Raw genomic sequence first — 22,355 nt, 5'->3', positions numbered from 1 at the left:
ATGGAAATGAATAGATATTTGATGTTTCGGTCCTAGACCCTGCTTCAGGACTGAGAAGGAAGGAGTAAGATGCCAAAATAAAAAGTTGGGGGGAGGGGGGGGGTTGGGAAGGAGGCTAGCTGGAAGGTGAAAGGTAAAGCCAGGTTTGTGGGAAAGGTCAAGGGCTGGAGAAGGGGGAATCTGACAGAGGAGAGTGGACCATAGGAGAGAGGGAAGGAGGAGAGGACCTGGGGGAAGTGATGGGCAGGTGAGAAGAGGTAAAAGGTCAGAGTGGGGACTAGAGGAAGAGGCAGGAAATTTGTTTACAGAAATGGAGAATAGAGGAAGAGGCAGGAAATTTGTTTACCGGAATGGAGAATAGAGGAAGAAGCAGGAAATTTATTTACCAGAAGGAGTAAGTCTTTCACTGTACCTTGGTACATGCAAAAATAATAAACTGATTTACCAATTTAAGTGGAGGAAGTTGAAAGGTGAGGTAAAGTTGCTTCCTCCCATATTAACTGTATCCTTATTTCACTCACCCTTTGAAATCCTGGAGTACCACTGTGTCTCCCAGCAAGTTAAGAAATTCTTTAAATTCCGGGCTTTCCTCATTGTTCCCGAAGAGTTCTCCTTCTGTTGTCTGAAAGGCAGAAATAAAGTGTTTTAGTAATAACAGAATAAAGCACAATGAAGTGTTGGTTGTTTCAAGTATCTTCAGCCAGCTGTGATTGGACAAATGAAAAAATTAGCAAGTCATCTAGATGTAAAATATATTCCAGGCACTCTGAAAACAGGGATAGCAGGATCAGTGCGGTGACCTATTGCAAGGCATCAAAAGAACCATTCAGCCCATCTGATATATGTTGGTTTGTTTTTTCTCCAGCGAAGCCCCAACTAACCTCAAGAACATAGTCTTCTATTCCTTTGTATTTGAGTAATTCCCTGGTTAAGAACATGTTTTATTGTATTCCTACAGCTGTGCTGTGGGGCGTTTTATTTCAACAGCTTTTATGTAAAATCCAGTGGGTTCTGTTAATAAGCTTCAGATTGGTGTTTTGGTTTTTGCTAAGATACTGAGTCGGTTGCTCAGTTTAGGAATATTGTGTCAGCCAACTGGGTTTGTCTTGGTAACATTCTGTCCAGTGGGATGTCATGGAACAGTCGAGAGAGCTGGGTGGGATCAGATTCTGAAGGACAGTGATCTGGCTTTCGGTCTTTTTTGTTGGGAGGTGTAGGAAGAGAAGGAGGTACGGAGAAGAGCACAAGGAAAGACGCTTGGAGAATCCTGCCCGATGGGGAGACCCGATTGCAAGGGTAGATGAATGGTTCCAAGGAGGAAGTGCCAATACTTCAGAATTAGCTAGTTTGTTCGTAACGTTCTTCAAGGCAAGTTCGAACTGTGACTGGTGACGTGGGTTCAGCGCTGTGAGTAAACTGATACCCCCAACTACTTCAGAAATGAGCTCCAATGTTTAAGACTGGTTTACCTGCAATGGGCCCCTTTTCTTTTTTTTTTCTGTTAACTGTTTGTTAAAATTGAAATATCTGTAAACATACTTCCACTTTAATTTTATGCTGGTGCAAGGTTTGTTATTCCCTGGCTAACGATAATTTTGCACGCGGCAGTATCTACACAGCATTCACTGCAATTTCCGTGCCCTCACTGAAACATTCCAACTTTCCTGTTCGGTTGAACCCAGATCATGCCAACCCAAGATGTGTGTTGCTTGTTGAAGGCGGCCTTCTCACCCTCACCCATGCAATTAAATGCCTGTTAGCCAGAAGTAGCTAACGAGCCTGGTTTATTCCAAGCCATGGTGAGAGAGTTACATTTGCTTTTTTCTTGTTCTAATTGCATTTTTCTTTGAAAAAGATTTATATAATTTATGTTTATCTTGTGAATGTAGTATACTTAATACGACATGTCTGTGATGCTGCTGCAAGTAAGTTTCTTATTGCACCTCTGCATATATGTAATTGTGTATATGACAATAAACTCACTTTGATTTTGACATTCTCTATTAAGCATTTAAATATCTTTTCATACTTTATGATATTGTGAAGGCGATTCAGCCTTTTGAGTCTCTGCCAGCTTTCAGAGCTCTCCCATCTGCCCCATTTCCCTGTAATCTCTCTCACATACCAGTCAACTCCCCTCATTCTCCCATCACCCGCCTACAGTGGGGGTAATTTAAGTGGCCAGTTGGCCCATCACTTGGATGCAGGAGGAAAGCTCCACATGGACAGCACTGGAAATTGAGTTTGAACCTGGGTCGCTGGAGCACTAACTGCTGCAGCAGGGAACCAAGGCTACAGGTGGCTAGAACATTGGCACTTAACAGATATTATCAAGGGAAACCAGCAGTTGCTCCACTGTCTTAACTCTGTCTTATTTATTAATAATGAGCCGCATTTCTAATGTGCTTCTACATTATCCCTAAGTATTTTTAAAAAAACGATAGAGTAATTCTGAGATGTAATCATTATTGTAAAGTAGCCAGCCAAATTGGGCAGACTAAACTATAATGACCAAACCATGTTTAGGTTAGCTGAGGGCCAAGGTACAATCCAATATTCTGATTATGGGGCTTTGATCTGAAATATTGACTCTGTTTCATTTTCCATAATTTCCTGATTTTATTTCAGGTTCTGGGGGCGGCAGCTCTCCTGATGTTCTTGGAAAAGGCATCCTTGTGAACTCTTACATTTGCCCAAGAGATTGGGCTCTGGGCTGTACTGGCAGGAATTCAGAATAAGGGGGATCTCATGGAAACCTGTTGAATCTTGAAACATCTCCATCAGGGGTTCCCAACCTTTTTTAAGCCAAGGACCAATACCATTAAGTAAGGGGTCTGTAGACCCCAGGCTGGGAACTCCCTAGGCCTAGACAGAGTGGATGTGGGGAGAATGTTTCCTATAGTGGGGGAGTGTAGCACTCGAGGGCACAGCCTCAGAATACAAGGACATCCCTTGAAAACAGATGAGGAGGAATTTCTTTAGCTGGCAGGTGGTGAATCTGTAGAATTCATTGCCACAGATGGCTGTGAAGGCCAAGTGATTGGGCGTATTTAAAGCGGAGATTGATAGGTTCTTGATAAGTAGGCTGACAAATATTAAGGTAGGAGAATGGGATTGAAAGGGATAATATCATCTATGATAGAATGGTGGAGCAGATGCGATGGGCCACATGGACAAATTCTGCTCCCATGACTATGTATTAAAACAGCGACTACGTTTCCAAAGTGGCACAGCTGTCAGTACATTGCTTTACAGTGTCAAATGCAAGATCGTGGGTTCAATTCCTGCCACGATCTGTAACGAGTTCGTGCATTCTCCCTGTCATGGTGCAAGTTTCCTCCAGGTACTCTGGTTTACTCCCACATTCCAAAAGACATCCCTTTAGGGTTAGTGAGTTGTGGGCGGACATGAAACATTGGCCCCGGAAGTGTGGCAATACTTGGAGGTGGCCCAGAACAACCCTTGCTGATTTGATCTGACACAAGATGACCAATTCCACTGCATGCTTTCATGTACATACAAGAAATAAAGGTAATCTCTTTAAAAGTACTGCAATGGGTGTGAAACACTCTGGAACACTGTGAGGCTGTGCAGAGTAAACATATGATTAGCCTTTCTCCATATTTTAGCACTGGCACTTGGAATGCCTTAACTAAGCATCCGATACTTCTGTGAAAATGTCTTCATGTGACCAGCTTACAAGCCCTTAAACCTGTTTAAAATGGGCCACATGCCATGGTTGAAAGGAGGAGCACAATTCAGAAGATGTGTAGTTTGGGTGATTGATGGTTGAGTTGAGTTGTTCTCTGATCTTGGCAATTTACTTGCAAACATTTCACCACCATGCAAGGAGACATTGTTAGTGTGCTGTTGACTGTGGCGTGCCCTGTGAATGCTCCGATATACTCTTTGCCACACGGCCAATCGGCGACGAGATTTCCTCCCCGCATTGCAATCGAGTTTCCGAAGATGTCCAGTCAGCTAATTGGAAAGTATATAAAGGCCAAGCATTCACAGGACATGCCACAATCAACAGCGCACTGATGATGTCTCCTCGCACGGTGACGAACTGTTTGCAAGTAAATTGCCAAGATCAGAGAACTACTCAACCCAATCTCAATGGATTGAGATTAGTATATAGGGAACGCCTTAATAAATGAGATAGCTGGAAGCTGCCATTACTTGCGTGTGCAGGAGTCTATCAATGTACAAGTGAGTGATGTGGGTTTTATCTTGGTTCCCCTCTGGTAAATCTATCATCAAGGTTATATTAACATTGTAGAGTGCCATGAAGTAGAAGCCCACATTATGATCAGAGGCACTGTGCAAAATGATGTTGAAAGATGGAAATATGATTCAGTGTAGAATCTTGTTGTTGAACATCCATTACTCACCTGTCTGGCCTTCTGATAAATCACACCAAACTTGAATTTGTTGTTGATCTCATGTTCATCATATGCCACGATTAGTTGAGATGCCTTTGAGAAAATGAAGCAGATCAGCAGACAACCCTTTGCAAAGTCATTACATGGAAGATAAAACAGTACATTATAGCACCGGCCATTTGGTCCACAATGTTGTGCCAACCCATACGACATACTCTATAATCAATGTACCCCTTCCTTCATACACAGCATATCCTTTTTATTACTTTCCATTTCGGTGCTGGTGTTTAGAGCAGCAATGAAGGTCCTCCATCTCTGGTGGTGTTCAGGACTTCCTTCATCACGTCAGCAGCTTTCTCCCGGTTTTCACCACTGTCAGTCAGGCAAGTTTCAGGTGGAGACTCAGGAATACCATCACACTCAGATGTAGAAGGGATCTTCATTGCTGTTTCCATTGCAATTTTGTTTTACCGTTAAGATTGTTAACCCTGACTGAACCCCTGAACCTGGAGGACTGGTGCACCAGTAATAGTCTAGTCTCTACCCTTTGACCTGTTTGGCATGGGTGATCCTACCAAGAGCTAGAGGATAAAGTCCTGATTCCAGCCAACATAGCTCTCTGGGTCACTGAGCCTCCGAGCCATGACAAGGTATACACAGCCTATAGCCCTCCATTTTTTCTTACATCCATATCCCCATCAAAAAGTATTTTTAAATAAAGTGGATTCCAGTTAATTGGGGCAGTCACTTGGGACAACTCGTGAAGAACATAAACTAATCGACAAAGTAACTGGGATTCCCTTCATTTATTTGGGACACTATGCTGCTTAATTGGGACAGGAGCCTTGCCAAACAGTTTCTAATTCGTGACAGTCGATGTGTTTGCGTAGCCATTAGACACTAGACAATGCTTAGAGCAATTTTTTTTTAAAATAACATCAGCTGCATGTGTCTGTGCTCAAAAAGCAGTGATTTTTGTAACTGATAGTTGGCGAGAAATGAGCAGCAAGAGAAATCAGAATTGTTTTGCTCACTGCGGTTTCAAGCATTCAGGGTTGGAGATGCTAGAAACAGATGGGAGTGAAAATGAAACAATTTCACTACTTCAACAAGTTAGAAACTACGAAGAACTTGAAGGCATCGACAATCATCTTGAATGTTCCAATGAAAATGAAGACTTGAGGATGCAGTCGTTGATGGCATTGTATGAAAGCAGCCTATATCTACACTAGGTGTCTGTGCTGATTTTGTCCACTTACAGTCAATCAATCGAACACGGCTGTGTACACTGGATGTATTCTTCAGTCAATAACCATTAGGAACTAATACACAGTTTTATAGTTCTGTACTTGCATTGCTATGGTTCTGTATTTGATTTTAATACGTAATTTGTTACTCAGTTTGTCTTCTTATACCTTTTCAACCGTTTCCATGAAACCTCGGCTAACAAGACAGCTGGTTTATTGGGCCATAATGTACTGGTCCCAATGTGCCCCAATTAATTGGAATCCTGATAATTCCTATTGTATCAGCCTCTACGACCATCTCTGGGAGTGCATTCCAGGCATCCACCATTCTCTTTGTAGAACAAAACAACTACCTCTGACATCTCACCTAAACGTTTCTCCACTCACCTTCAACAGATGTCCTCTGGTATTGGCTAGGAAATAGAAACTGGCTGTCTAGACTGTCTAAGCCTCTCATAAGCTTGTACACCTCTATCAAGCCATTTCTCATCGTCCATCGCTCCAAAGATAAATGTCCCTGCTCACTTTTCTCATAAGACATATTTGTTAATCCAGATAGTATCCTGGTAAATCTCCTCTGCACCCTCGCTAAAGCTTCCATAGTCTTCCTATAATGAAGTGACCACACCAGTGCTGTAAGTGTGCACTAACCAGAGTTTCATAGAGCTGCAACATACCTTTCGGCTCTTAGGCTTACTTCTTAAAGTTTCTACTGACTCCTAAGAAAAGTTAGGTATATACACAGAACACTTCTGAGATGATACTTCTGATTTACAGGGAAGAGCAAGGGTGAGAAAAGAATTCAATCAACCAGTAGCATAAGACTATTACAGCGGTGTCTGTATTCCGCTGTTGCCTGTGAGGGGTTTGTATGTTTTCCCCATGACCGTGTGGGTTTCCTCTGGGCACTCTAGTTTCCTCCATATCACAAAATAGAATGGGCTAGTAGGTTAACTAGTCACATGGGTGTAATTGGGTGGTGTGGGCTCGTTGGGCTGGAATGTCCTGTTACTGTGCTGTATCTCTAAATAAAATAAATAAAACCCTGGATGCCATGGGTTGGTATATTTCACTATTATATTGCCCCAGGGACCTGTCTTAATTCATGAGCAAACTGAAGAAACGAAACTCCAGCCCCTCTGTGACTCTGAGGCACTGTTTTAGAATCCAGCGTCCAAATAGTTTGTGGACAATAAGTTTCGATTTCTGTGCTGTCTTTGTAGATGTAAGTGCCTGACACAAACTGTCTCTGTAATTCAATATGCCTGAACATGAATCTCACTCAGAAAGCAAGGGAGTAGGAAGGGTTAATGGGCGTCATGCGGGTGGGTGAGATTAAACTCTGACCCTGTGCGTTCCCGAAGTTCCATGTTATGTTATGTTAACCAAACTCACATAGAGCTTCACAACTGAAATAAGGCAACTTCAAATAAAAACATTTTTCACAGGGCAAATGTGGCCTCTTTCAGAGATGGACCTGATTGGCTCTCCGACACCTCTGCTGATTTTGTCTCATTTTATCCAGCTTTTTGCATATTTGGTTTAGCCACGTCTTCCAGTTGGAGAGCTGGGAAGTTGGGGAGGCAGCCCTCAAAATGAACATCCAAGAATGCTATTATTTTACTAAAATAATCCACAATTGGAGTGAGTTTGAGTTGGATACTTGTTAGAGAAATTTTGTAGACAGAAACATGAATAAGTTGGGAATGAGAGGATATAGACCACATGCAGTATTAGACGACGTCATGGTCGGCACAGGCACTCTGGGCCAAAAGGCCCGTATCCTGCAGTGAGCTGTTCAATGTTCTACATTTTATCTGCATAGAGATCAGTTCAATGCTTATATGTTTTTTAGGTTGCAATCAGCCTGTTAGCCATTCTGTAATATATACACTAGATGTTATAAGGTAACGACTGATGTCAACTAGACGAGAGTTGGAAAAGCTACATTATATGACATAATGACAGCTGAACTTCACTCACTCTTACCTTGGGATAAAGTACAGGAGAGAATTTAGTGCAGGTCACATCGTCACATAGGAGCTGAGGGAGAGACAATGATCTATTAGAATATTGCAGGATCCACCACTTTTCATTGTGAGACCTGAGCACTGTTTATATCATTTCAACCACGTTACAAAGCAGAATGAATCTGTCCCAGTGAAGGGTCTTGAGCCGAAACGTTGACTGATAATTCCCCTCCACAGATGCCGCCTGACCTGCTGAGTTCCTCCAGCACTTTGCAATGGATGAGCTTGCCATAGAGATTAATTTATGACCCATTAGTTGGGGTTCACCCCCATCATTTCCACAATACTTCTATTGCATTGGCATGGTATCTACTGACCATATAGGTGGTGACATGGCAGCATAGTGGTTAGCATAATGCTATAACAGTGCCAGCGATCTGGGGTCAATTTTGCTACGGTCTACAAGGAACTTATACATTTTCCCTGTGACTGTGTGGGTTTCCTCCGGATGCTCTGGTTTCTTCCCACAGTCCAAAAACATATGGGCTCGCAGGTTAATTAGTTACATGGGTACAAATGGGCGGCACAGGCTCACTGGGTCAGAAGGGCCTGTTACCCTGCTGTGTCTCTAAATATCTCTAAATAGAATAAGGAGAGGGCTGGGTTGATAATCTGGAACAAAAGTGTTCCAATACACCTCAGCATCCAGAAATCCTTAAATGGAGGTAACTAAACTATCAAGAATAAAGCAGAAAATGATGGAAACACACTGGGCAGATAACATCTACAGAGAGAAAAACAGAGTTAACGTTTTAGGTCGAAGACTGTCAATCATTACTGTGAATACATACAAGTTCCATGATGTAGAGAAGGGGTGGGAAGAAGAACAAAAGGAAACATTTACGAACACGTGGAAGGCAAGTGAGTTTGAGGACGTGAGTGTTGGTGGCACTCAAAGGGGTTTAATGTACAACTCGAAGTAACACACAGGAAATGCTGGAGGAATCCAGCGGGGTCAGGCAACATCTATGGAAGGGAATACAGAGTCGACACTTCAATCTGAGACACTTCGTGGATGCTGCCTGACCAGAAGAGTTCCTCCAGCATTTTGTGTGTTACAACATCTGCAGGATCTTCTGTGTTTATAATGTATAGCACAAGAACTGAAAACAGGAGATGGGAAATCTGGAATAAAATGCCAGATAATAAAATGTCAGTAATAGTAACTATGGATTAAAATCCACTGGATTCACTCATGGTATTCTACCAGAGGGATAGGGACAGGAGATTAGCTATCAAAACAATTCCACCACTTATTAAGATCGTGTCTGGTCAAGATTACACCTGCCCTAGACTTATGAAGCTTGATTTTTCTACAAGGAAATCTGCCATTTGTTTCAAACTGGATATTGTTGAAAATAATTAATAGGGAGCATAAAAAAGCTCAAAGTACAATTCAATTAAACAAAATCTTTCAATAAACGAGAAAATACTGCAAAGACTCAGCGGGTCCAACAGCATTTGCGACCGAAGAAACAGCTAAAGCTTCAGTTGACTCTTTGTCAGAATGAAAGATCCCTGATCTGGAATCCCCTTTCCACATTTGCTGGTTGACTGGCTAAGCGCTTCCAGTGTTCCCTGTTTTTATCTCAGATTTCCATCATCTGTAGTTTTCTGATTGCCTTTTTGATGGATGTCTGTGATTCCATTAAAAAGACTAAGCCATGCACTTTTTTGTGTGCGACTGTGTTTTACTGATACCTTATATGTGCCTTGTGTTGTGTGTGACTGTTGACACTGTGTTTTGCACCTTGGCCCCAGAGTAACACTGTTTCATTTGGCTGTATTCGTGGGTATTTGTGTATGATTGAATGACAACTAGACTATAAACTATGAATTATGCTGGGTGTGCTAGCCATGGCATGCTGCAGGACAGATGTGAAGTGTGAGCACCCATCAAATGAATACATTATGGAATGCTCCTGGACATGCAAGGGAAGTCCAAGGTGGAACAAGGGATCAGATGCATACTGTAGCCCTGCACCGCAGAGTCCGCAGTGTGCTGTCTCGCACCTTACTACTGTTCTCGATGGAACCACCTGCAAATGTGACTGCATTTGGCCCAATATGGTGCTTGTACCTTGTTGTACACAACCTACATCAATCATCACCACGCTGATGAATGGCTGTCAATATAGTCTGAGGAGCATTTAATGGTGGCAAGCAAACAGTGCTGAAAATGGTACGGTTTTGTCAATTTCCTTACCTTTGCAATGATTGGAATACTCGGAAGTTGTGGAACTCCAGCCAGAGGAAGTCGCTCATGAATTGTTTTGGACTTGGATCTATGTAAACAAGAATACGAGTTTTGTATGGCTAAAATTTTAAAAAATATGATGAGCACTTACAAACAGTAGTGTAGGAAATCAACACAAATTTAGTGCCTTAACACTAACTCATTCTTGGTAAGAGCTAGATACATTTTCTATTTGATACCTTTATAAAACATATGCAGATAAAGTTGGAATGGCACGCCAGCTCATTCTGTTACGGCCCTGATCCTGACCCGGATCTGGGCTGTACCCTCCAAATATCCGGACCTGCCTCTTGGATTTTTTGCACTATCTTACTTTCCCTTTTCTATTTTCTTTTTATGATTTATAATTATAATTTAAATTTTTAATATTTACTATCGATTTGTACTCCAGGGAGCGTGAAGCGAAGAATCAAATATCGCTGTGATGATTGTACGCTCTAGTATCAATTGTTTAGCGTCAATAAAGTATAAAGTATCAAATCTCTCATTTAGCATTCATGAGATCAGATCTAGAATCAGAATCAGGTTTAACATCTCCAAAATGTGCCAAGAAATTTGCTAACTTTGCAGCAGCAGTACAACGCAATACATAACAATAGAGAAAAAAAACTGTGAATTACTCTCTCTCTATATATATTTTTTTAAAAATAGTTAAATTTTTAAAAAGTGCAAAAATAGAAATAAAAAAGTAGTGACGTAGTGTTCATGGGTTCAAAGTCCATTCAGAGAGAAGGAAGCTGTGCCTGAATCGTTGAGTGTATGTCCTCAGGCTTCTGAACCTCCTTCCTGATGGTAGCAATGAGAACAAGGCATGACCTGGATGATGGGGGTCCTTAATGATGGACGCCACCATTTTGAGGCGTTGCTCCTTGGGGATGACCTGGATACTGTGGAGGCCAGTGCCCATGATGGAGCTGACACAGTTTACAACTCTCTGCAGCTTACCTCGATCCTGTGCAGTAGACCCCTCACCCCATACCAAGTAATGATGCAGCCAGTTAGAATGCTCTCCACAGTACATCTGTCCAAACTTGCGACTGTTTCTGGAGACACACCAAACTCCTAATGAAATATAGCCAGTGTCGTGCCTTCTTTGTAGCTGCATCGATATGTTGGGTCCAGGTTAGATCCTCAGAGATATTGACCCCACCCAGGAACATGAAATTGCTCACTCTTTCCACTCTGATTCCTCTAAGAGAACTGGTGTGTGCTCCCTTGTCTTACTTTCCCTGAAGTCCTCAATCAGTTCTTCGGTCTTACTGACATAAGTGCAAGGTTGTTGCACTCCCATATCAGAGTTGGATGTGCTTCACTCAATTAAGTGGCGACCATCACCCAGGTCGTGCTCTGTTTTATGCAGCGCCATTAAAGAGGAGGTACAGGAGCCTGACGACACACACTCAATGTTTTAGGAACAACTTCTACACTTCTTCCGTCAAATTTCCAAAGAGACAATGAACCAATCCATGAACACCACCTCACCAGTTTGCTCTATTTTTGTACTACTTATTTAATTTGCTTTTATAACATACACGTATTTCTTATTGTAAGTTATAGTGTTTTAAAAATGTATTTGACTCTACTGCTGCCGCAATACAACACATTTCACGACAGATTTCAGTGATGGTATACCTGATTCCGATTCTGACATTCACCGTTCAGTTGCAGAGTTGAGCACAAGAATCTGTCTTTACACTTCCTTCTTGTATTTTGGGAAGTGTCAGTTTTCATATGAGATATTAAACAAAGATCCTGTGGGCTCTCTCAGCCAGATGTGACACATCCAATTGTTAGTTCCAAGAACAGAGGAAATATCTCCAGTGTCATAACCAATATTTATCCTCCCAACAATGCTGATAAAGTTTACCTGGTCATGCCCACATTGTATTTGTGGGAATTTGCTTTCTGCAATTTGACTGCTGGATTTTGTACCTTACATCACCATTTCTAGAGGTGAAAAAATATATTTTCCAGGTACAGTACCGTGCAAAGGTCTTAAGACACCAGGCTAGGTATATATACGTACCCAAGATTTTTGCATAGTACTGTAAATCTCTGTGTGCATTTTTTTTTTGTTGATTTAAACCAAAATACTGAATGGCTGGTTTACAGCTGTCTGTGCCAGGCGAAATGCTCCTCTCTTGAGTAAATTGCTATTACCGGGCAATGAGAAAGCAACAGTCAAGTTGCACAAAGCAAGCTCTCACATAGACAATGTGGGCATGACCAGGTGAACTTTATCGCTGTTGCTGACCAGGACACTTGGTACAATTTAAGAGACAACCCATTCTAATGGGCATGGAAGATGCTTCCCGAGATTAATTATTATGAATAATTAATAGATAGGCTCTTGATTAGCCAGGGTATCAAAGGGTATGGGAAGAAAGCAGGGGAGTGGAGATGACTGGAAGAATTAGATCAGCCAATGTTGGAATAGTGGAGCAGACTCAGTGGGCCGAATGGCCTACTTCTGCTCCTACATCTTATGGTCTTATGATAATAGAGGCTTGCAGATTGAAGTTCATTGCCGACTTAAATCTGTGGACCAAATCCTTCCTCTCTACATTTCGGAGACCGAAACAGTAGAGTCTGAAATGTAAAAGGAAAAAAACTTATTTAAGTGTGACAACACTTCTATGGCTGTAATGCTGTTTGAGCAATTGTGAAAAATACTGTAAAAATGCAAATCTTTCAGTTTCAGGGATATGCTGTTCTTCAGGAGTAAATATTTCTGGTCGTGTAGCAGTTAGCGTAACGCTTTACACCGCCAGCTCTAAGTTCAGGGTTCAATCCCTGTTGCCTTCTGTGAGGAGTTTGGACATTCTCCCCGTGACCACTTGGGTTTCTCCTGGATGCCCTGGTTTCCTTGCCGCGCATCCACAAGACGTACAGTGTGAGTTAGCAAGTTATGGGCCTGCTATGTTGGCGCCAGAAGCATGGCAAGACTTATGTGCTGCCTCCAGCACATCTCGATGCAAACAATGCATTTCACTCTACATTTTGAGACACACATGAGAAATAAAACTAATCTCTCTGCACTTTTGCAACAGAAGCTTTTTAACGCTCAGGTTTTGAGCTCATGTGGCATCATCCAAATCATCGCTTGCCGTATAACTAATGGAGATCTCTTTGTGATAATAAGGTTTATTTTTCCTCTGGGATCAGGGAAGAACTCTCCTATGCAATCCTGAACCGAGCTAAATGGTGCCCAACTGCTGAAATGTTCAAACTCAAAGGATTTCCTACGGTTCTTTAAGAAATAGTAATTGTAAGTTAGGCTATTAGACATTGGGGCAGAATCACACCATTCGGCCCATCGTCTGATACTATTCCATCATGGCTGATTTAGTATCACTCTCGATTGCATTCTCCTGCCTTCTCTCCATAACTTTTGACGCTCTTACAAATCAAGAACCTATGAACCTTTGCTTTAAATATACACAATGACTTGGCCTCCACAGCCATCTATGGCAACGAATTCCACAGATTCACCACCCTCTGGCTAATGAAATTCCTCCATCTGGAACAGCTTCTTCCCCTCTGCCATCCGATTTCCGAATGAACATTGAACACCACCTCACTACTTTTTATTTCCTACTTATTTAAGTATTTTTATAGATATATATAATAGCTGATATTAAACATTGCCTGTGATATTAAACCTCATTCTGATTCCAAGGCTGACTGAGAATTGTTACTGATCAGTTGTGCCTTGAAGGATCACTAAATGGTGTAAAGTTGCACAATCATTGACTGCTCTTGAAGTACAGGCGCTTGCAGTAAGTTAGCAATTATATTCTGCTATGGCAGTTCAGGTCTTTAAAAAATGCAGCACTTGAGAGAGAAAGAATGACATATGCAAGAACAATACAACTTAATGAGTTCAACATGTAAAGAAGCATGTTTCCTTTACATTTCAAAATCTACTCTCAAGAATGTAAAGGGAGATTGCCATTTCCTACTGGTTCCATGGGTTTAAAATTCAGTGAGTATCCTTCAATCTATGAATCTCCATTATCCGCAATGACTGATCTCTAATCTATCTCAGGGAGCTCTTTCCACACCCGACAAGATGAGTAGCTTTAAAGCTGAAGAAACACATTTGTACAGCCACACGAGTCTAGACAAGAGAGGAGTAGTTCACTTGGCACATTTCACAGCCAGTATAATCAGGACTTCATTATTTTAGTTTGAACTGATATAATCACCCCAGCCAGCCTACCGAGAATTATTTTTTTCGCTGATAACACACTGCACTAGCAATTAACCATGCAAAGTGCACGTCTTTTAAGGCTTTCTGAACACTCAGTGGCCACTTTATTAGGTACACCTGTACATCTGCTCGTTAATTTAATCAGCCAATCATGTGGGAGCAAGTCAATACATAAAAGCATACAGGCATGGTCAAGAGGTTCTGTTGTTGTTCGGACCAAACATCCGAACGGGGAAGAGATGTGATCTAAGCGACTTTGGTCGTGAAATGATTACTGGTGCCAGATGGGGTAGTTTCAGTATCTCAGAAACTTCTGAGATGTTCAACAGTCTCTAGAGTTTACAGAGAATGGTGCGACAAACAAAAACCATCCAGTGAGCGGCAGCTCTGTGGGTGAAAACGCCTTGTTAATGAGAGAGGTCAGAGGAGAATGGCCAGACTGGTTCAAGCTGACAGGAAGGTGACAGTAAACCAAAATAACCATGTGACACAACAGTGTTGTGCAGAAGAGCGTCTCTAAATACACTAGATGTTGAACCTTGAAGTGGATGGGCCACAGCAGCAGAAGACCACACCAGGTTCCATCTCTGTACCTAATACAGTAGCCACTGAGTGTAAACTATCAACAATCGTACTTGTTAGTGGGGTGCGCTGGTCCATGGGTTGTGAATAAGGTCAGTAGGGTAAAACCAAGGGCAGAAATGGATCAAAAGGTGTTTGTTACTGCGTGAAAAGGGTTATAGAAATGATTATTGTAAAGCCTGATTCTGATTATTACCATCTGTGTTTTAGATACGTGCCAGTTTAGTCACCCCTTTGGGCAATATTTTTTGTAGTAACTTAAGATCGCCAATTTTGACGAATGCTCACCATAATGTTGCGGAAAAAACCTAAACTTAAATCCAGAAATTCAAGCTCTACATGTAGTTCACTTCAAGCAACAGATAGGAGAAGGTGCTGCTTAAAGAAAGAAAGATGCTCGATCATGGAGCTTCATGTACTTTATGTCAGAGGCTCTTCAGTTACCTGAGGATTATCTGCAGATATTCTTGGCCATCATTATCTTCGTATTTGACAGAAACTACCAGGTTTCCATGAACATTGCACGTGGTGTAAAAATTCAAATGATCCTAAAAAGGAAGGAAGTAGTCGTTTAGGTTTCCTAAAGGAGATGGCATTATGAATCATGGAAACAGGTCCTTTGACCCACTGAATCCACATCAACCCTCAAGCCCCCGTTCACTCATCTCAGTTTATTCTCCCTGCATCCCCAGCAACACCACCCAGATTCTACCACTCACCTACACACCAGGGGTATTTAGGGTCATCTAAACCAGGAACTAGTTTTGGTCTTTGACCATCTTTGTACATCTGCTTATATGTCTCGAGTGTTCAATTTCATTTGACTAAAGCTCTTTGAATTGCTTCTGGAAATTTAGCAAGTCTCTGTTCAAGGATTTGAAGAGTTGAATAAAAGAAAAACTGGCTGGTCTTACACAGAACATAGAACACAACAACAGAGTACAGGCCCTTCGGCCCACAATATTGTGCTGACTCTTTAACATACTCCGAGATCCATCTAACTCTGCTCTCCCACATAGCCCTCCTTTTTTCTTTCATCCACATGCCTGTCCAAGAGTCTCTTAAATGTCCCTAATATATCAGCCTCTACCTGGCAGTGTGTTCACACACTCATTACACTGTAAAGAGCCTACCTCCGACATTCCCCCCTATACTTTCCTCCAATCACCTTAAAATTATGCCCACTCGCATTAGCCACTACCACCCTGGGAAAAAGGCACTGGCTGTTCACTCTACCTGTGCCTCTCATCATCTTAGACACCTCTATCGAGTCACCTCTCATCCTCCTTTGCTCCAAAGAGAAAAGCCCTAGACCACACAACCTTTCTTTATAAGACATGCCCTCTAATCCAGGCAGCGACCTGATAAATGCACACAAAATGCTGGAGGAACTCAGCAGGCCAGGCAGCATCTATGGAAACAAGTACAGCCAACGTTTCGGGCCAAAACCCTTCGGCAGGACCCTTTGGCTTGAAATGTTGATTATATTTTTTTTTCTATAGCTGCTGCCTGGCCTGCTGAGTTCCTCCAGCATTTTGTGTATGTTGCTTGGATTTCCAGCATCTGCAGATTTTCTCGTTCAGCATTCTGATAAATTTCCTTTGCACCTTCTCTAAAGCTTTCACATTCTTCCAGTGAAGAGGCAACATTATCTCATGGCTCTTCAACTCAATTCCCCTATCAATGAAAGTCAACACACCAATTGCCTTCTTAACCACCATATCAAATTTGCACACAGTGTTCTTAACAACGAATAACTCCTTTAGAGTTTCAGTCACTTCTGGAGCTACTCACCTTGTTGAGAAAGTGCTTTCTGTAGACTCTGGCTGTGCTGTTACATTCCAGTTTGTAACCATATGTGCTGGGGCTCAGATTCTCTACCGCATCCTCCTCGCAGAAGCTGCTCTCCGATGACGTTGGCGTGGTGACAGTCTCGATTCCTTCTATCCAGTAACCTCCAAACTGGGGGAGGATAATGGACTGATATGGCCCTGCCTTCTCTATTACCTGGAAAACAATATTAACTCCATGTAAAACAGCGACAGGAACGTTGTCCACTCAGTCTCTTGTCACCTTAGATAGACTGACCAGCTGAGGAGATGGAGGGCTATGGGGAACTGGCAGAGAAGGGGTGTTGAGACTGGATTGGATCAGTTAAGGTCATATTGAACAGTGGAACAGCCTTGAGGGGCAGAGTGGCCTACTTCTGCTCCTATATACTTGTGTTCTCATTTTTGGCCGTTCAGTGTCAATCCCATAGCTACGGGTCTGGAGTCACTTATAGGATAGGTGAAGTAGTGGGTTGGAGATACATCTCTACCAAAGGAGGTGTAAGGTGCTCCTTCCCTCGTTAGCCTGCAGGTCACCCTTGGGCAAGGTGTAGCACCCGCTTAGCCCCACTCCACCCTTGATCAGGGTCATGTGATGCCATAGCTGCAGGTGGTAGATGGTTGTATGAATAACTGCTGTATATCACAAGTCCTGGTTATACAACCACTGATGCCAGGCAGACAACCTCTGAAGATTATTGATAATGGCTTTGGGTGGGGGGGGGGGGGGGGGGTCACCTGCCTTATGAAAACACTGCCTGGAAGGAAGCAATGGCAAACTACTTCTGCAGAAAAAAATTGCCAAAGCCATCATGTTCATGGAAAGACCATGATTGCCCATGTGGTATGACATGGCACATAATGATGATGTCATATGGCACAGCATATAATAATGATGCCGTATGGCACGGCACATAATGATGATGGTAGCAACTTCCTTCCCTAAATGGGTTAGTGGACAAGATAGATTTTTGCAACAAGTGATGGTCATGTAGCCAGGAATTTTGATTTCAAAGTCAAAGTAAATTTATTATCAAAGTACATACATGTCACCACATAGTACTGTGAGATTCATTTTCTTGCAGGCATTTACAGAAACTGAATCTGTGTAGTTGTTTTCATAAATTCTACAGTATTTTTATAAGACTGTCAAACAAGCAATGTACAAAAGAAGACAAATTATGCAAATAAAGTAGAATAAATAAATAATACTGAGGACATGAGTTTTAGAGTCCTTTAGTCTTTTTAAAGAAAACAAATTGGTAGTGTAACGGTAAGTGTAATTTTATTACAGAGCCATTGACCTGGGTTCTACACTCATTGGCCTAATCTCAAATAATAACAAGGCGGCCTACAGAGAAGAAGTCATCACCCTGACACAGTGGTGTCAAGAAAACAACCTCTCCCTCAACGTCGCAAAATTAAGGGAGCTAGTTGTGGAATACAGGAGGAATGGAGATGGGCTAACCCCTATTGACATGAATGGATCTGGGGTTGAGAGGGTAAACAGCTTCAAATTCCTTGGCATCCACATCACCGAGGACCTCATGTGGTCTGTACACACCAGCTGTGTGGTGAAAATGGCACAACAGCGCCTCTTTCACCTCAGACGGTTGAGGAAGTTTGGTATGGGCCCCCAAATCCTAAGAACTTTCTACAGGGGCACAATTGAGAGCATCCTGACTGGCTGTATCACTGCCTGGCATGGGAACTGTACTTCCCTCAATCGCAGGATTCTGCAGAGAGTAGTGCAGACAGCCCAGCGCATCTGTAGATGTGAACTTCCTACTATTCAGGATATTTACAAAGACAGGTGTAATAAAAAGGGCCTGAAGGATTATTGGGGACCCGAGTCATCCCAACCACAAACTGTTCCAGCTGCTACCATCCGGGAAACGGTATCGCAGCATGAAAGCCAGGACCAACAGGCTCCGGGACAGCTTCTTCCACCAGGCTATCAGACTGATACAATTGTATTTTTATGTTATATTGACTGTCCTGGTGTACATAGCATTTATTACATATTACTATAGTTTGCACATTTAGACGGAGACGTAACGCAAAGATTTTTACTCCTAATGTACATGAAGGATGTACGTCAATTCAATTCCACCGCTGTCTGTAAGGAGTTCTCCCTATGACCACATGGGTTTCCTCCCTCTTTCCAAAGATGCACGGGTTTGTAGGTTAACTGGCCACGTAGGTGTAATTGGGTGACACAGGCTCACTGGGCTGGACTGGCCTGTTATCGTGCTGTAGCTCTAAACAGAAATAAAATTCTAGACTAGTGCTGATTTTTATTGTTTGTGAAGATGGGAACATGGAGTACCTGAGAAGAATGAAAATAAGACTCTGGTAATGATGCTAAGGTTGCTTTGACGTACAGTGGCCAACCCCTCCAAGGACTGAACAATTTGTATGCAAGCTTCGGCTTGTTAGAACAAGCACTCTGGAGATCCCGTTATGCAGTTAGTCAGGGCCATGAACTTGGAGAGGGTATGTTTATTATCAACCTTTAGAAGAAGAAGACTCTCTTCTCTAATGTGTGCCAAGTTTAAGGGGAACATGAGGGGAGACTCCTTCATTCAGAGGGTGGTGAGAGTGTGGAATGAGCTGCCAGCACAAGTGATGCGTGCGAGCTTGATTTTAACACTTAAGGGAAGTTTGGATCAGTACAAGTATGGAGTGCTATGGTCCTGGTGCAGCTCGATGGGAGGAGGCATAGACTAGATGGGCTGAAGGGCCTGCTTCTGTACTGTAATTTCCTACGACTCTAAGGATGTGGAGGAAGCTGACTCCATAGATCAGTGGCACGAAGATAGAATGTTTTGTTTGATTCCATTTTCACAGGACAGGATAGTGTTTACATTATGTGGGAATCCAAAGTGGTAAATTGTTTATTTGGGGACATGGGTTCTAATCCTATAAGGGGAGCTGAGTATTTAACTGTATAAAGCACAGAGTTCTGTAATGGCGGACCGTAAGGCTTCACTTGTGTGTTCAAACCTATCTGATACCTTCCAGGACAGGAACTCATGGTGTTCCACAGGGGTCGGTGTTGGGACCGTTTCTTTTTACGTTATATGTCAATGATTTGGATAATGGAATTGATGGCTTTGTGGCCAAGTTTGCAGACAGTACAAAGACAGGTGGAGGGCCAGGTAGCTTTGAGGATATAGGGAGGCTACAGAAGGATTTAGACAGATTAGGAGAATGAGCAAAGAAGTGGCAGATGGAAAACACTGTCCGGGAAGTTTAAGGTTATGCACTGTGGTGGAAGAAATAAAAGCATAGATTTTTTCCTAAATAAGAAGGAAATTTAAAAATCCATGGTGCAAAGGAACTTGGGAGTCCTTGTGCAGGATTCCCTAAAGGTTAACTTGCAGCTTGAGTTGGTGGTGAGGAAGGCAAATGCAATGTTAGCATTCATTTCGACAGCATTAGAATATAAAAGCAAGGATATAATGTTGAGGTCTTATAAGGCACTGGTGAGGCCTCACTTGGGAGTATTGTGAGCAGATTTGGGTCCTTATGTGAAAGGATGTGCTGACATTGGAGAGGGTTCAGGGGAAGTTAATGAGAATGATTCTGGGAATGAAAGGGTTATCTTATGAGGAGCGTTTGATGGCTCTGGGCCCGCACTCACTGGAATTTAGAAGAATGACAAAGGACCTCATTGAATCTTATCAAATTCCGAAAGGCCTAGATCAGGGGTTTGTGGACCCCTTGGTTAATAGCAAGGATCCACGGCATAAAAAATGTTGGGAGCTCCTGACCTAAATAAAGTTGATGTGGAGAGGATGTTTCCTATTGTGGGGGAGTCTAGGACCAGAGGACACAGCCTCAGAACAGAGGGACAACCATTTAGAATGCTGATGAAGAGGGATTTATTTAGACAGAGGAGAATCTGTGGAATTTGTTGCCACAGGCAGGGGTGGAGGCCAGGTCATTGGGTGTACTTAAGGCGGGGGTTGATAGTTTTTTGATTAGTCAGGGCGTGAATGGTTACAGGGAGAAGGCAGGAGATTGGTGCTGAGAGGGAAAATGGATCAGCCCTGATGAAATGGTGGAGTAGACGCGATGGGCTGAATGGCCTAATTTTTCTCCTATGTCTTACGGAAATCTGGCCCGATTTACATGGGACAGAGATGTCTTGAAAATGGTTGGGAAAGGCAATTAAGTTTGGTCACTCAATATCGGCTTTGTCACTGGCATTCATGAGTGAATGTGTAGTGAATCGATGGAATTCATTGACACAGAAAGCTGTGGAGGCCAAGCTGTTGGGTACATTTAAAGCGCAGGTTGACAGGCTCTTGATTAGTAAGGGCATCAAATGTTATGGGGAGAGGACAGGAGAATGGGGGTTGAGGGGGATAATAAATCAGCCATGATGGAATGGTGGAGTGACTTCGATGGGCTGAATGGCCTAATTCTGTTCTTATGGTCTAACAAAGCTAATTATTATAATTCTACTCTCTTCAAATGAAATGCTATTTCCTAATCTATTTAGATTAGATTAGATTCAATTTTATTGTCATTGCGCCGAGTACAGATACAAAGCCAATGAAATGCAGTTAGCATCTAACCAGAAATGCTAAGAATAGTATTATTTACAAAATAACTGAGAATAAAAAGCAATTGCTACAGCATACAAATATAAAAGTACTGAGACAGTACAATATGGGTGCAATACTGCTTAGCACTGTGATGTGAGGTTCAGCAGGGTCACAGCCTCAGGGAAGAAGCTCTTCCCGTGCCTGCTGGCGTGGGAGCAGAGGCTCCTGTAGCGCCTACTGGATGGGAGGAGAGTAAAAAGTCCATGGTTAGGGTGAGATGCATCCCTGATAATGCTTTTCGCCCTGCACAGGCAGTGTTTATGGTAGATGTTCTCAATGGTGGGCAATTGGGTGCTGATGATCCACTGGGCAGTTTTCACCACACGCTGGAGTGCTTTGTGGTCCGATACAGGACAATTGCCATACCACACTGCGATGCAGTGAGTATGCTTTCAGTGGTACGGCGGTAAAAGTCCGTCAGTATGCTGGGACAGAGGTGAGCTTTCTTGATGCTCCGCAGGAAATAAAGGCGCTGTTGCACCTTTTTGATCAGGATGGAGGAGTTCAGGAATCAGGTGAGATCCTCGGAAACGTGGACACCAAGGAATTTGAAGCTTGATACACACTCCACTACAGTTCCGTTGATGTAAATGGGGACGTGAGTATGGCTCCTAGCATGCCTAAAGTCCACAATGATCTCCTTGGCCTTCTGGGTGTTAAGGGCCAGGTTGTTGTTGGCACACCACGCGGCCAGGTGCTGGACCTCATCCCTGTAGGCCGTCTCATCATCCCCTCTGATCAGGCCAACCACCTGTTTTCCCATTCCCACACACTTGTGTTCCCATTTTATACTGACACATCTGCTACCATATCTTGAGTTAAGGTAGACCTACCTCATCAATACTGGGATACGGGATGTAATCATCCTAGTAGAGAGAAAAGAAAACAGATACATTTTTAATTCATGAAAGATAATATCATCAGTTTCACTACAACATATAATACTGGATACTTCTATCGTGCTGGACTCTGGTACATTGGCCAGACTTCCATGCAAGTGCCATGAGTAATTCTTGTCTCCTCCAAGAGGACCACAACCTTCTCATGGTTTGGAGGTCTGCGTATCTCAATGATCTGGAGAGCTATGTTGGCTGGAGTCGGGGTCTTGTGCTTTGGCTCTTGGTAGGGTCACCCGTGCCAAAGAGGTCAAAGGGTAGAGGCCAGACTAAGAGTGGTCCACCGGTTCTCCAGGTTCA

The 22,355-nt window shown here is 42.7% G+C and overlaps 1 protein-coding gene across 9 annotated transcripts in view; it reads right to left on the bottom strand.

The window, feature by feature from the left end:
• LOC140187816 (rap1 GTPase-activating protein 2-like) overlaps positions 1 to 22,355 on the bottom strand; it is a 448,669-nt gene that overhangs the window by 54,266 nt on the left and 372,048 nt on the right. For all 9 annotated transcript variants that reach the window (XM_072243593.1, XM_072243591.1, XM_072243592.1 and 6 more), the window contains 7 exons: positions 21,993 to 22,025; positions 16,509 to 16,721; positions 15,159 to 15,262; positions 9,869 to 9,947; positions 7,622 to 7,675; positions 4,395 to 4,478; positions 522 to 622 (listed from right to left, as the gene is read on the bottom strand). In XM_072243593.1, the coding sequence (XP_072099694.1) occupies positions 522 to 622; positions 4,395 to 4,478; positions 7,622 to 7,675; positions 9,869 to 9,947; positions 15,159 to 15,262; positions 16,509 to 16,721; positions 21,993 to 22,025 (668 nt within the window). The remainder of the gene's footprint in view (positions 1 to 521; positions 623 to 4,394; positions 4,479 to 7,621; positions 7,676 to 9,868; positions 9,948 to 15,158; positions 15,263 to 16,508; positions 16,722 to 21,992; positions 22,026 to 22,355) is intronic.

The sequence above is a fragment of the Mobula birostris genome, chromosome 25 (genome assembly GCF_030028105.1).
Source record: "Mobula birostris isolate sMobBir1 chromosome 25, sMobBir1.hap1, whole genome shotgun sequence".
Taxonomy (NCBI): Eukaryota; Metazoa; Chordata; class Chondrichthyes; order Myliobatiformes; family Myliobatidae; genus Mobula; species Mobula birostris.
Note: the sequence above shows the minus strand (reverse complement) of the source record. Positions and strands in the feature narration are given on the sequence as shown.